This window comes from Condylura cristata, unplaced genomic scaffold (genome assembly GCF_000260355.1).
Source record: "Condylura cristata isolate star-nosed mole 26May11 unplaced genomic scaffold, ConCri1.0 scaffold00006, whole genome shotgun sequence".
NCBI lineage: Eukaryota > Metazoa > Chordata > Mammalia > Eulipotyphla > Talpidae > Condylura > Condylura cristata.
In genome coordinates, this window is record NW_004567107.1 from 39,416,741 (window position 1) to 39,433,219 (window position 16,479).

The 16,479-nt window shown below is 36.3% G+C and overlaps 1 protein-coding gene across 2 annotated transcripts in view; it reads left to right on the forward strand.

Moving 5' to 3' along the window:
* The window catches only part of DOCK8 (dedicator of cytokinesis 8), a 197,068-nt gene that overhangs the window by 40,868 nt on the left and 139,721 nt on the right, over window positions 1-16,479 (forward strand). For both annotated transcript variants that reach the window (XM_004677620.2, XM_004677621.2), the window contains 2 exons: window positions 9,416-9,591; window positions 12,833-12,904. In XM_004677620.2, the coding sequence (XP_004677677.1) occupies window positions 9,416-9,591; window positions 12,833-12,904 (248 nt within the window). The remainder of the gene's footprint in view (window positions 1-9,415; window positions 9,592-12,832; window positions 12,905-16,479) is intronic.

Consider the following 16,479-nt stretch of genomic DNA (forward strand, 5'->3'; position numbering starts at 1 on the left):
GCACAGTGCGCATGTTTTCAGCGCTATTAGATAAGCTTTAAATCGAGGTTAACTGCCTATGGTTTTTTTGGTGTTAATATATATTTAACTGAAAACCAAGTTTAAAAAATTCTGGCTGAAATTGTGTTCCAAAATATGCAAAATTCCACTGCATGGTGACTGGATACAGTTTTGTACTTTAAACAATGTGTGGAGAGGAGGGAATTTTGTCCTTTTTTTTTTCTTTTGTAAATTAAACTAGTTCTCTGCAGTAGCTGCCTTGAGAAACAGTGTGCCTATTACTCTTAAGATACTTTAAGGAAGTTTAGCTAACAGGCTTTAACCCTTTCCATACTAGCTTTAGCTTTAATGCTGTAGCCTTAAATTCTTTACAGAAAAATATTTATTATCTTTAACTGAAAAAAAATTGCTCAATATTTTCAGATATTTTGATAGTTATACTGCCTCGTCAGTAGGTTTTGATGAAAATTCCAGCGAAGGTGATCAAATTAACTTGTGATGTAATTACACATTGTTTAAGGAAAGATATCAAAGAGAGAGCAAAATCAGTCAAAATGTTTAACTATACAAGAATCATGTGTTCCTAACTGCCCTAATTTATTCTTGGGTATTTGCAAATGAGTATCTTTGAAACTTTTACCAGTTATTTCTGTTTGGTAGACTGAATATCTTCCCCAAGTCTGTATGCCAGCTTTAGCAGTCTAATACCTCTTTTCCTTTTGTTTACTTCCTGAGGAACCTGTGGCATGAGAGAGCCAAAAGACCAGCATGTTCTTTCCCTCTCTCTGCATCCCATCACCCTAATGCTGACTGTTTGTTGTGATTGTAATGTTGGTGTCTAGTGGTTGTTCTATCCCTTGAGTCATTCTCCTAAATAAAGGCTCCTCTAATAGAAATCATCAGTCCACATGGAGATTTCCCATTCCTTTAGAAATGTTATTCTTATTGGTCCTTTCTGGTGGCACAACAGATTATATAGCACAGCACTGTGAAGCTATCCTTCGCCACTGCAGCTTCCGACCAGGAAAGTGACCCACGTGGCACAGCAGACCTCTTCTGTCTCCGCCCTTCTCCCCTCAGCAGTACATTTCAGTGCATCTGCCTGTTCTGCTCTCCACTCTGTCTCTGGTGAATCCTCTTACCTCTTGCACTTCTGGCCTGTATCCCAGTTCTTATATGCATGAATATATAAATCCTTTAAAAATGTATTCTTATTTCTTAGAGAGATAACGGGACATTTCAAAAGGATTAATTTCTGGCATGACAGAACCTAGTATCCTAACATGGGGCAATTTTTAAAATCCTTCCCTAAATGAGAAACAATAGACTTCAATGTATTATTTTGAACAATTAGAAAATAAGAGCGCATTTTGATCTTTATCTCATTTACCTTTATTTAGCTATCATTTCAGCAACCCCACATGTTTTACAAAAGATTGTTTATTTTTTGAAAATATGTTAAGTGGCACCAAGTTTTTTGAAATCCAATCTGTTAAAAGTTTGTTGTTGTTTTGTCTGAGGCAAGAATTTGGAGTTCACTGGATCTGGGTTGGTATAACTGCCACTTATTAACTATGTGATTTGGGTAGGTTACTTAACCTCTGTGAAAGCTTCAGTTTGTCTTTAAATCATTCTTCATTTTGTTCATTTTTCCATCTCGGTTGTAACCCCTGTAGACTTCCCACCACCAATTCACCCGTGTGCCATCACCATAGTAGCTTCAGTTTCTACACTTGCAATATTGGCATAATAATGACTACTACCCCAATTAGAGTCAGCATCGATTTGCATAGTTATATAAATGATGGCTAATACTGCTTGCTGCCTGTGTGCCTGGCACTATAGATACAACATAGGTGATTAAAGTTAGATGAACAGTAGAAAATTTTGTCATATAAAAGGCCTTATGATGCATTTGGAAGGACAGATAATATAGAGAATGTATACTGGCTTCAATAGTGGTGGGTGACTGGAATATAATACCACAGAGGCATGGGAGAGGATGAGAAGACTTAGAGGAATAGCCTCACTTTAGAGTTACCTGTGACCTTTAGAAACATGTTTTCAACCAAGTCTACCATAGGAAAATGACATCAAAATTGTTGGGCCCAGCCATCACCATTTTAAAGTTCCCTGGACCTCTAACATGTGGTCTACTTGAGGGTCATTTAAAAAAACAGTGTAGGTAGAAATAATCCATATAGGAGGAAAAAGACTTTAAAAAGACAGATTTTCTTTTCCTTTTCTGGTTGCTCTGGATTTCAGAAAGTATGGTAAGCAAGGACCATATGTAAACCTGTGAATATATTATTACAGAAATCTAGTGGCTTCTGTCATAAATGTAAAACAAAGTGAGAGGAAGGATATGTTTCAGTTTGAGTTTTGGTTTTGTTTTATTAGGTTTTTGTTTAAAATCTCTGATTATAAATGTTAGCAGTGATGATTGTGTGTGCTTCCATTTTCAAAGTAGTAAAATATTTTTAAATTTACCTTTTGAATATGGAGATCTATCATTTAGAATTTTTTTTTAAGGCATGATAATAGCCTTGCCCTGGTTCTGTCTCACACTCCTGTCAGAGTCCTTTGTGACCAGTGTCAGAGAGGAGCCTTGTGTTTAGACTCATCTGTGTGTAGAATCACCCAGTGACCTTGGCATTCTCCAGTGCCACAGCCATAGGGAGACAACTGTATTTTCTGTATTTATTAAAATGAAGCTATAAAATACTAAAACTATTTCCTGATTATTCAAATTAGAAAGGTTAATAAAACATACAAATGGAATAGGGTTGACAGTTGAGCCCAAAGGTAGAAAGAAGGATTCGAGGTACTGTGTATATTGCTAATATCCTTATCCTACATCTTTATTGAGGGAAATATACTATTTTACAAAATGAGACAAGAGACATTTTAAAGTGAAATGGAATGAATCAAGTGAACCATTAACAACTCTGGCTGAAGAAAAGATGTAAAAAGCCACATCCTGGATATATACTAAAACACCATAGTTACACGGCATGTTTGTATATAACATTTGTGTTTAAAAGAAAAAAAGTCTTTTTCCCTAAAAGCCTTTGTCTTTGTTGTGTGTTTAAATTTCTGTGCAATAAAGCAATTTTTTAGTACCAAGGATGAGTTAAATGGTAAATCACTTGATAAATATGGCCCTCTTTTGTTTTTCTAATGGTATTGTTCTTTTGTGCTTCATCTTTCAAGAAGTTGAGGTGTTCTTAGGCTTCATTGATCTCACTGGAAGACACATGATAGTACATAAAACTTTCATATGGTTGTATTTATTTTATTATATAGAATATATATATTTTTATTTATATCATTCTTCATTTTGTATATATTTTTCATCTGAGCTGTAATTACAGTGGACTTTCCACCACCATTTCAACCATGTGCCATCATCATAGTCCTGTATGCTCTTCCCACCTCAGTTTTGATCCTGTTCCCCTCTCCACGGCCATAGAATGTCTCTGGTTTATAATTGTTGATGTTTGTTTTTACATTATTACAGTTTATATATATGTATATATATATATATGTGTGTGTGTGTGTGGATATATATATATATATAATTTTTTTTCCCTGATCCCTTACACACCTGCTGTGAGTGAAACCATCTGGTAGTTTTCTTTTTCTTTCTGGCTACTTCACTAATCATGAGACTTTCCAGCTCTATCCATGTTGCCACAAATGGCATGAGTTTATCTTTTTTGATTGCTGAGTAATATTCCATTGTGTAGATATACTGTATCCTCTTGATCCAGTCATATGGTTTTAATGCAGGTTTGCAATGGAAGATAAAATGAAAGAGTGATGATGCCCTAAGGGCAGAACAGTGATTTCATTACTGTAATTGTAAAACAAAGGAATTGAATCAGCCTTGGTAAAAATAATGCCCATGGCAGCACCTCTCAATCAATGGCACTGGTGTAGATTGCCATGGGTGGAAGCAAGGAGACACAGTTTAACTAGGAAGTACTTTGAAATCAATAAGAGCAGGATAACTTTATTATTTTTGGTTCTGTTTACTTAGATAATAGAGAGTTGAGAGAATCATTTTAAGCTGGTGGGTACTGTAGTAAATATCTTAAAGGGCCTAGTCTCATAGTCCTTATCCTTTTAAATGGGAGACAGAAAAATTTAGTGAATGTGGATTCTATCAAGGAGTAGTAAATGCTTTGAAGAATGAAACAGGGATAGGGAACAAAAGGTGGCACTGAAGACGTGCTATTTTGAATTGGGTCATCTTCAACTTAACTGGAAAATTTGACAGATATCTGAGGGAAGAGAATAGGAAGTGCAAAGTCCCCAAGGCAAGAGAGAGTGGCAAGGAAGGACAGCAAGGAAGTGACTTCAGCAGAGTGGGTACTAGGAAATGAAATCATTGAGAAGTAAGAGATGGCTCAGAGGCCTCAGGGACCACAGAATGTCTTTGATGCTACCTCGATTGAGATAGGAAGTGACTGAAAACACTGAGAAAAGGTTGGCCCTGGCATGGCTTGACTTTTTTTTTTATAATAGTTTATTTTTGGTTTGACTTTTTTAGTGATTGCTTATATGGGTCTTTTTATAAGGATCATTCTGGCTGCAATGTGGAAAATATACAGGTGGGGAGGGCAGGTAGTAAGTTATCAGAATAACAGGAAAGCAATGGGGGTGCCTTGGGATAAAATGTAATTGGATTCTAGGCATATTTCAGATAAAGATAAAATTTTTCTAATGGATAATATGTAAAATGTAGGAGAATTTACAGAAACTTCAAAGATTTTTGACCTGATTATCCAGTAGAATGGAATTGTCACTTGCTGAGATATGGTGGAGACTTGGAAAATATTTGAAAAACAGGTTGATAGGAGAACAAGAGATGGGTTTGAATTTGTTATCCTTGGAAACCTATTAGATCACTGAGTGGTGATGCTGAGATATAATTGGAAACGTCAACCTGAATTTTGGGGTAAATATTGAAGCTATAGATATATCTGTATCGGGAATAATAACAAGATGAAGAAAGAAGAAGTGGAGGAGGAAAAGGAAGGAGAAGAGGCATGTAAAGCTATGGGAATGAGATCATCTGGAAATGGTTGCAGATTGGAAAGAGAAAATCTTTTAGAACGGAACCCTGGGACACTGCCTTGCAGAAGAACTTAGGACAAATGACCAACTGTCCCAGTTTGCCTGGCACAGCGAGGTTTCATGGTACATGAATTTTCAGTGAAACAGACACATCAGCACAGTTTTTCTCCTCTATATGAACACTGTGTTTCAAGAAAGGAGTGCTTATATGCCCAATGCTGTAGATAATCCAGAAATAAGCAATGACCTTTGAATTGGGCAACATGAAGGCTTTGGGTGACTTTGACAAGACTTGTTTGTCAGGGACAGCCAAGCGGCTGCAAGGCTCACCTTCTGTGTGAATAAAAATTTCTGACAATACAAGACTAATGTACCTGAAGACAGTGCCTCATTCCCTTACCCTAGCCAGAGCCACACGAAGCTCCTCCACTGCTGTGACAAAGGACCCAGGTCTTTTGTGATGACATGTATAACTGGGGTCAAGTTATTTTACCTCTTCACAGCATTGCCTAAATACGTTTGATATATCAGATGTGTGGCTGCTATACAACTGTAACCTGCCTTCCATCTCTTTCTTAAAAGAAAACTGATGAAATCTGTAACCTGCTTTCCATCTCTTTTCTTAAAAGAAAACTAATGAAATCCACTCTGGAAATATATAGGAAGGGAATCCACAGAATATAGTTAAGCCTAGCCAAGTTGACACGTCACAATATGAAAAGCTTGATTTCAGAATTTCAGTCATATATATACTTTTTTATATATACTTTTATATGTATATATATAAAATATAAGATATTAAATATATACATATAAAAGTATATATATATAAAAGTACATATATATGACTGAAATTCTGAAATCAAGCTTTTCATAAAGTGTATATATATATATATATATATATAACCCTTATATAGGTAAATCCTTATATACACACACACATATATAGATTTTTGTTTTTAATTTGATTACTTAGGTTTCCCCCATATACTATTTTTACATATGATGATAGATACAATATGATAATCCGTGATGTAAGGTGTCCCTCTTGAAATTAGATCGGAGATCACACCAAAAATGAAATTAAACTTTGAAGTTACACAGAGCAGGAGCCCAAACTCAACAGCAGGAAAAAATAGTTAATATTCACATTTGACTTTGGAACTTTCAAGGGCACACATCTTTCTTTAGGGAATAACATTCCCTCCCCTCCTCCAATTCAACAACTTCATCCATTAACAAAATACAGTGTTACTACAACTTTCTTCAATCTTTTTTTTCCTCCCTTTGCTTATTACTAAATAGATTTTGTGTATGCTTTTTGATTACCTCATAATAAAATTTGTTCTAAAGATTAAGAATTCAGGTAGTTTAGAGAACATAAATCTCTTTTGGGTCCTAGTTATTATTTGAGTTTGCAAAAGCAGCAACTTGCTTAGAGGCCTAGTAAAAGTAGTTCGGATCTCCACCCACTTTCCAAAAGCAAGATGAGTTTATGTCTCATTTGGAATGAATATTTCCTCCCTTGTTCTTTCACTGGGTAGGAGGAAAATACCATGTTTAAATGTCAGTTTGTGTATAGTGGTAGAACAGTTTGTGCTTCCAATCTTTCAGTCCTGAAATATATTCAACCCACAAGTGTTTATGACCTTATGATCAATTGTATATATTGCACTTGGCACATTGCCCCATAATTAGTGCTTAGTGATGATACTGCATTCTTCCTCATAGTGCCCCCTCCAAAGCTAACATAATTTATGTGTGAAAATGTGGCTAACTTCACCACCTCTTGGTTGACTAAAAATGTATGTAAAGAATCATGCAGCTAGCTACCTGTGCTCTTCTGTAGCCCTAATGCCCAACTCGGTGACTTACATTCAGTAGCTGCTCAGCAAATAACAGTTGAGTGAGAAAGTTGGCTATTCTTTTCTCAATTTGGGGGCCATCTGGCCTATACCTATAGATGCTGCTGTGAACCAGGTTTTTCATTTGTGACTATGTATTTCAGATACATGACTAGTATGATTCCTTGGCTGTTCCTGGGTATTTTTCTTGGTGATTCTACACAAGTGCCATTTCTCCATGGAAATTTTAACTTAGGAGTTAGTGCTTGTGTCACCTTGCTTCAAATGATACATCAATATAATTCAAAAGTATATATTTACAATGCCTGAGTAATTGATAGTTTTCATAATGCAGTTTTGTTTACTATTACTTTAATAAATTAGTTAATTCATTTGCTGTTATTATTTCAAGATGTTAATCTCATGAGACTCTCTGAATGGAACTTGTAGGTAATGATGTTTTTGACTCTCTTCCAAATATACTTGCTATTGTCTTGTGTTTTAATTATTTTGGAAATGCAGATTCTCTGACAAGCCCACAAGAAAAACAAAATTATAGTTGTTGAGAATGTGAAGCTGCCTAGCTTTGAAACTGCCAGCCACGAAAGCATGGGCACATTACTAAATCTCTAGCCTTCAATGTCCTAATCTGAAAAATGGGCATCATAAGAGTATATCTTATATAGTTTTCATGAAATTTAAATGAGGTAATATATATAATGATCTATTCTGATTTCTTGGCACATATTTAAGCGCTCAATAATTATTAGTTCATTGGTTATAACTTTTACAATAATTATGATAGGTATACAGAAATTCCCATTTTTCTCATTTCAAAACTGAAATAATTTCAGGCCTTTACCCTGAACTCTGTGCTGGGAGCTGAGGCAGCTTGATATGAAGGTACACAGATGATGACTTATTCCCTCTGTCCTTTTGCAAAGTCTGTCCTTAACCTGGTTCCTGCATAGGTTAATTTGGCTTCCTTAATCTCGGCTGTTCCCAATTGCTTCATTCTGAGAGGCACTCAGTAAGGAGGATGGTCATCTCTCTAGCTGACCTCTAGGTTCCCAGTGAGGACCTAAGGAAACCTCTGTGTCCACTGCCCCACAACCTGGGAGTCATGAGGAAATAGGAGGTTGTTTTTGCTTTCGCCAACAAATGTATGTATGCCTTCTCCTGTGTTCTCTTTGGCCTTGCTAACATAAGATTCTCTAAGTCTAACAACTACAAGATCTCATACAAGAAGAAAAACATATGTTTATTCAGTTCTCATATTCATCTTCACTCCCCAGTATGTCACTCATGCCTGCCATCATCAGAGACAGGAATGTTGAGGAGGAGACAGGGAAAGGCACATTTACACACTCTAAAGTGCTTCCCCTTTGCCTTTCAAGAGCACTTTGTTTTCCTTCCCAGAGGGAGCCTTTACCTCTAGTCTGGTGTAAGGTTTCAGGGTAATGAAAAACCAGTTTTGTTAGTACTTCCTGTGGCACTGTCCTTGCTTTATAGGGAGACAGTATATATCAAGAATCAGGTGTTTTGTTTTGTTGGTCTATCTGTGGGGTGCAAACAATAGCTCCTTGGGCTGATGACCCCAAATAGTCTGCCGTAAATGGACACCATAGAGATGCTAGCATTAATATTACACAAATCTTCTTGATCAGAGTGATTCTTTTATTCCCTTAAGTGATTCTGTCTTTGGATTTTATAGGTAAGAATATATATTTATTTATTTGCCAACTTTTAATTTTATCAACTACTAAAAAGTATTTTAAAAATTACCTTCTACTTCTATCATTACTCTTCCTTCATTTCTGCAGAATGGAAGTCAAAAAAGGCATGTGAAAACTTTAAAAGTCATGTGAAAATTAAGCTTTTTGCCCTTAGTTTGCTCTTCTGACTGCAGTTGAGAGGTACTATTTTCCATACTAGCCTCAGTCAATCTGGCAGCACCAACTCAGGTTCACTGTGGGCTATGATTATACATAAAGAGCTTTCAAGAATCCACATATAGAATAACTGAGTCCAAATAAACTATTGTGCCTAGATATGCAGCCAGGAGGAGTAATGAGTTTGCCAAAATTTCTGGAAAATTGCCTCTTTCGCTACTTCACTGTATTTGGGTAAACATGGCCTCAGAGAGCTTTTGCAGGGGAAATTATAAAAATTCAGCAAAGACTTGTGATCTCATTTTGGATCTCCTTAGGTTTCCTCATTAAGATGCAATTAAGCAGAGAAAAATTCTGCCTTGGGGTGTAATTTTAATTACTCATCATGTTATGACTTGACTTTCCGAACTGCTTGTCTTTTTCCTTTCCATATCACTGCTTCTGTGTTTGACAGCTGCTCTCAAGACATTTCATTGTATGCTAAGAGTGAATTACTTACTGAGGGAAAGGCAGGGCCAGACTGTTATCTACTCTCACCTTCCAGCTTTTGCCTGAAAACTGTGTGGGAACCTCCTTTTTCTTTCCTTACCCCTTCAGCCTCAGTTTTATGACCCAGTGGAACCAGGGGACTTTGAAAGACTTCTGATGACACACCTGAAAAGCCTGGATGAGGAGCTTGCTCAGGAGCTGGGAGACTTCACCCAAGACGACTTGGATGTGGTGTTTACTCCAAAGGAATGTCGGACTTTACAGCCTTCTTTGCCGGAGGAAGGGTAATCATTTCCTTAAAAATGTAGATGAGATTGTGTCTGTCATCAGTAAGTGGGGTTGAACAGTGATGTGAGGAGGGAGAGAGAGATGCCCTAATTCTGAACTTCTTTTGAAAGTACACAAAGTTACGAACAACTCCATGGTACTATCATTTAAGCATAATTTTTAAATTGGTTTGGCCAGAATCTCTGAAAATCTTTATGGGGTCTAGGCCAGTTAAAGGGATGAAGTGAAACAAAATGGCGTGGTCAAGAAGCGGTGAGAGGTAGAGTGCAACAATCTCTGGTGAGAGGTAGAGTGCAACAATCTCTGGAGCCAGACTACGGGATGGGGGTAGAGGGGTCAGCTCAGTGACATTGGGCGAATCATGTGTCCTTGTGAAGCATCTGTTTCTCCATTTGTAAGAATGTCAAGAATTTTTTTATAAAAATCCTTGAAATGCCTCCCTTCTAAAGCATTTTAAAGATTTATTTTTTTTATTTATGCATACAAAAACTGGGGTATAGGCCAGAGGTGAGGGTAGAGAGGATTCACCAGACAGAGTAGGGAGCAGAATAAACAGATCCACTGAAATACACTGCTGAGGGGAGCAGCAGGCAAGACAGGAGAGGTCTGCTGTACCATGTGGGTCAGCTCCCTGGCCAGGGGTCAGGGATTGAACTCATGTTGCAGTGACTGAGAATACCTTGATAGTATTGAGACTTAACCCCTTGTGCTACCAGGGAGGTCCCGGGAGCATTTTAAAAAGTTTCCACATAAGAGGCTGGATCAAGCCAGCCCACATTTGTTGAGCACCTACTATGTGTTGGGGACTGGCATAAATAGATAAATAAGGTAAAGTCCCTGCCTTTGAATTTTGTAAAATGGAAAAACAATGGGAAAAGCTCTGTAGAGTAAAAATGTAAATTATTTTTTAGGGCTTGAGTTTCTGTGTGGATTAGTCTTTGTGTTTATAGATGTGGCTATTAGCTCTTAGTATCAAACAATGGAATTATATCTAAATAATACTTTCATAGTATAAAATACAGTGTCTCTGTAAAGGTTTAGGGTGAACTTTTATTTGCATTTATTTTCAAAACAAAATTAAGATTCACATCCTTTTGGGCATTTTCAACTTTTTCATCTTTCCCAAAAAAGTGCCAGAAAGGATCATGAAACATAACCCCTGCCTTCATTACGCTGGGGTAGTCTATTTCTATTTTGGGTTTCATTTCATCACCAACATAAGAAAATTGAATGACAGTTATAATGGTATTATTATGACACTTTCTTTTCAGTTTAGGTAATTCTCATTCACTTAAGAGAGCTAAACCATATGTTTAACTCTAGCATTTTTAAAAAACTCACTTTCCAGGAAACAAAACGCTTTTATTCTTGGGAAACCTTTTTTCCTGCTCTCAATCCATGTATTCAGATGTGATTTTAACAAAGGTAATTCTCTACTTTTGGTAGGAAATCACTTAATTTTATTTTTTTGTGTAAAATTTTATTGTCTTCAAGTGAGGTCAGATTCTTGGGAAATCATCTTTTTAAAATACTGTAAACTTAGAATCTGGAGAACTTTAATTTTTGCACCTTGATAGAAGAGGAAATTTTTTTGTTAGTATTCATTTTTGAGCATAATATGGTTACCAAATTTGTAACTGAACACTTTCAAACAACCTCTACTATTTCAACTGTGGCCAAAATAAGTTTTCTATGTAATTATAACTCAGAAAGATATCACTGACATCATCAGAGTAAACAACCACTGACTCCTGTTGAACCCTTATGTCTAGTTCAGTTTATGTTGAACTGCCATAGTGTGGCAATGAGAAGTCTGCACTCTGCTGATGAACTGCTGATTAAAGTCCCTTTTCTACCTCTTGTAGTGTGAATTTAAGCAAGATCTTTACTCAGTCTTCTGCAAAATGAGAATGATAATAACCCCTGCCCTATTATTAATTCAAATAACTGGATTAATATATGTGAAGTGATTACATCAGTACTTAGTACATAATAAGTGGTATGTAAGTGTGAAACATCATCTATAGGTCTTATTATATGCCGGACACTCTTCTAAGCACTTCACATACTAACTTAATCTTCATTACAGCACTCCAAGAGTAATAAGAATTTAAAGTTGAGGAAACTTAGGCAAAGAAGGGTTGCACGACAGTCCCAAGGTCACTTAAGGATGGGGCTGTGATTGGGGCAGTAAAGGCCCAAGATCCATGTGCCTAAATATTTCGATTTTTCTTTAAAATTTTATTTATTTATTTATTTTTATGTAGAAGAACTGGAGTGTAGGTCAGAGGTGTGGGAGCGAGAGGATTCACCAGAGCCAGAGTGGTGATACACTGATAAGTGGACCAGTGGGTACGACAAGAAAGATCTGCTGCACTTAGCTCCCTGGCCAAGCCTTAATGGTAACAGTGCTGACACTTAGCCCCTAGGCCACCACAGAGGCCCGATATTACAATTTTTCATGTAGGACTAACAGTTCCCACAAAGGGGGTACTGTTCTTATCCCTTTTGTACAACCAAGATTATTAAAATTTACAATCTCTAGACCTAGTTATCTATAGTTTCAGCTCATTTGGAATAAACATCAAAAAGCTTTAATGCTCTGAGGAATAGTTTATTTCTATTTAATTGAATTGTCATTATTAGAATTGCCATTATTATCATCAAAATATTATTTCTGATTTCAAGACCCTGAAGCCCTTGAAAAGTGTCTCTCATGACACATTCCTATGTAGGTATAGCAGGAACCACCCAAATTAATTGTCGTCAACCAAAGCCCATGCCTGTCAACTCCTCAAAGTACAAGGCAAAAGTTCTTCATGATTTTCAGAAAAGAAAACTTGCATGTCCTAACAAGGTTACACATGACCAAAAAATATGCCCAATTACCCTTGTAAGAAATTGGTATTTGCACTTATTTTCTTGTTTTGTATGTGATTATAGCAAGTTCTACCTGTCTTGTGTCAGAACGCCTTCAGGGAGAGGTATAGTTTAACATGATGCTCTATAATAAAGAAAACTCACAAAGCATAAAATGCCAACATGTTTTTCTCATCAAAGTAAAAATGTTATTGCCTCAGGAATACTTCAAACACTTGAAATGAACGAGTAAGAACACCCGTAGCATTCTCGTTTGATGGAGATTTAAAAATCATGCTGTTTCTTTTGTGATAAGGGATTGTTTTGTTCTTTTAACCCAGCAATAATATGTTTTAATTTTATTTTCTGTCTTCTTAGGGTTGAACTGGACCCTCATGTCAGGGACTGTGTTCAGACCTATGTTCGGGAGTGGTTGATTGTGAACCAGAAGTAAGTCCATTTTTTCCACTCTTTACATATATTTATTTTATATTGTTAGTTTTTTTTTAATTGAAAGATTTTTTAAAAAGATTTATTTATGAATACAGAACTGGGGTATGGGCCAGAGGTGTGGGGTGGTGAGAGGATTCACCAGAAACAGAGTGGGGAGCAGAACAGACTGATGTAGTACACTGCTGAGGGGAGCAGCAGGTGGGTCAGGAGAGTTCTGTGGCACCCTGTGGATCACCTCTGAGGTGGGGATGGAACTAATGCGGAAGTGGCTTTAGCTTCTTAGAGCTGTGCTTTAACCCGATATGCCACCAGGGAGGGCTCTAGTCGAGAGATTTTTAGAGGATAGTTTTAGATTTTCAGAAAAATTGAGTAGTCAATACTGAGAGTTTTCATATAACCCTCTCTTCATCCCCTGCAGTTTCCCCCAATTACTAATATCGGTCTTTTGGTTTTTTTTTGTTTTTGCTGTTTCTTCATTTGTACATGTTTCTAAATGACTGTGAATATTGATCTGGGGATTACAAATAAATTTTAACAAGAGAAATTTGGAAATTACCTATACGTGAATAATTAGGATCAATTGTTGCTTATATAAGTCTCCTGGTTAGATACCTTCTAAGTCTCTTTACTGTCTACTAAACTAAGCCAAACATAAATTCCCGCTTGCTCTTCAAAGGGTCCTACTGACCTCTCTCCACTCTGTCAAAACTTACTCCCCTTCACTCCTGAACTGTTGCCTTTCTTCTGGTTCTGGCTCCTTTTACTCACTGCTCTACCACATCAATGCCTCAGTTCTGTCACTACATCTCTGCTCTGTTTCCCCCTTGGTCATGCTCTCCTTTCTTTTACCACCTACCCATTCCTACCTATGGATGAAAGAAGAGAAGATCAAATTTCTTTTTTCTTTGCACAGTTTTTTTGACTAATTTATCTTTTCTTGATGGATCTTGCTTTAATGTAGTTCATTTGTTGTAATGGATGAATCAATATTGAGATATTAATATTAACTATAGTTCATTAGTTTACATTAGGGACTCTTTTGTGTTATATACTTTTATCAGTTTTGTAAATGAATACACCATTATAAAATTAAACAGAATAGAACAATCCCTTGTGCCCACCTAGTCATCCTTCCTTGGCCAGTAATTATCCTTTTACTGTCTCTGTAGATTAGCCTTGTTGCTGTAAGTCTTCTTGGGAATTAATACCTCACTTCTTTTTTCACCAATTAATATTCCACTGAGTGCATTTATGGGTCTATTATCCATTCATCCACTGAAGAAGAACATTAATTTTAAATATAAAGAGTATATGGAGTTTTTGTTTTGTTTCCATTCTTATGAATTCTCTATGGGGAAAGGGTTAATGTATTGGAATTTGCCTTCAGATTCAAAAGTAATTAAAAAACCAGATTTTTTGCTAGCTTTCCTTTTCTCTTGTTCTATAACATTATTCTGAACTTTTCTCCTCCACTCCTCTGAACTGGACACCCCTTTTTCAAGTGAAACATCTATACAGACTAAAATTCTCAACCTATATGTGTTTGCTGGGCAGGGGACTGGGGAGTGTCTACAGATTTTAGAAGTTTAATCTCCCTAAGCAAACATCAAAGAACCTTTGATAAAACATGAGTAGCTTAAAATTCTGCTGTCCTTACCTCTCCTGCATTCCAGTAATTACTGTCCTATGGGATAATTGATGAAAAACTTTGGAAAATGGATTTTATCTAGCTCCTGGAATTGTGCCATTGAATTTATGCTTATGTGTTTTGGAGTAATGTTTTTAATAGCTGAAAAAGAAAAAGCATTACTTGAAAGAAGTAATTAAAAGAAAGCTAGATGCTAATCCATCATCTGTTCCAATGTGAATGGGAAGCAAAATTTGCCATGCAGTAGAATGACACTATGCTTTGCTGTAATAAATAATAGATTTCAGAACAAGTTGTTCTCAAACTTTTAATGTTATAATTAGAGATACTTTCTGGAGACTAAGGCTTTAAAATAACTGCAAAGGGATAATACTAGATAGGTCCATTTTACTGCATTTGGTTTTTATTTTCTACTTGAGATACTCTTCCATTCCCCATAGCAATTCTCACTGGAATATTCTTTTTTCTTCTGTCTTGCACAAACTTCAAAGAAAAAAAGGACTCATTAGAAAACACATCGTAGAAATTTTAGGATTTAAGAAAACAAAGGAAGAAAAGAAAAATCATTCCATTTCAGTTTATGCAGATAACCACCACTATCATTGATATAGAGCCTTTCCATCATGTTCTTTGAATCTGTATTTACGTGAAAAGAAAATCAGATTATGCTACCTTTTGGCAGTTTTCACAGTAGATGGTAATAACTTCTCATTGCTACTAAATATTCTTCCTCAATATAAGTTTTAATGGCTGCGTAATATTTTTATTCCAAATTCATTTAACCTATTTTCACATTTAGGTGATTCCTATATTTTAGTTTTACATCCAATACAGCAATATTGTCGTAGTGGTACATGTTTCTATGATTTTTTTGCTTTGGAAAATTGCTTTGAATTTATGTTTGAGGGTACCCCAAAATTGAATGATCTGGAAGTAATATATTTGAAAGATTACTAATAAGCCACACATGACTCCTCAAGAATAATGGATGCTATCTTTTTTTTTTTTAAGATTTATTTATTTGTGCATAAGAACTGGGGTACAGGCCAGAGACTCAAGGGCGGCAAGAGGCTTCACCATAGACAGAGTGGGGAGCAGAACAGGCAGCTCAACAGAGTACACTGCTGAGGGGAGCAGTGGGCCTGTCAGGAGAGGTCTGCCACGCCATATGGTCACCTCTGGGGCAGTCGGGAATCGGACTCATGCGGAAGTGGCTTTAGCTTCTCAGTGCTGTGCTTTAACCCGCTGCGCTATCAGGGAGGGCCCTGAATGCTATCTTTTAATAAATTTCCAGTTTTCTAAAATGAATATTTTCTTTGATTATTATATTGATGGTATTTTCCCCAGATTCTTGTTAGTCATTTGGATTTTTCCTGGGTATTTTCCTTATTCCTAAAATTTGTGCATCTCTGCTTGTTTGTGTGCGTTTATCTTTAGTACTTTTATTTGTTTAGTATATTAACAATTTGTCTTTCATATATTGCAGATTGCTTGTCCACTGTGTTCTTTCTCTTTTTAAATTATTTAGTTTTTCAATAGTCAAAATTATTCATGTAATCAAATCTTTATTCATGATTTTCCTTATGCTTTTTATTTTTGCTGTCATGCTTTAAATGTAATTTAGAAACCTAATGTTATTTACTAGGAATTTTGTTTTGAAATGTTAACCCAAACCATTAGCCACCTGATGGTTGCTTCATTCCCTTGTGGGCCTCCATATGTTTTTATCTCTTCCACAGGAAAAATGATTATCCATATATTTAGTCTGTGCAAGAGTTTGTCTTTTTATCATCAAATAAAGCAATATCTGTTTTAACTTTATGTTTGGCAGCATGCTGGAGTGGGATTTCCATTGGCCAAGTTCTCTGTATACTTGTGTAATGGACCAGTTCCTTTCCCAGAAATTAGCTAATGGACAGATACA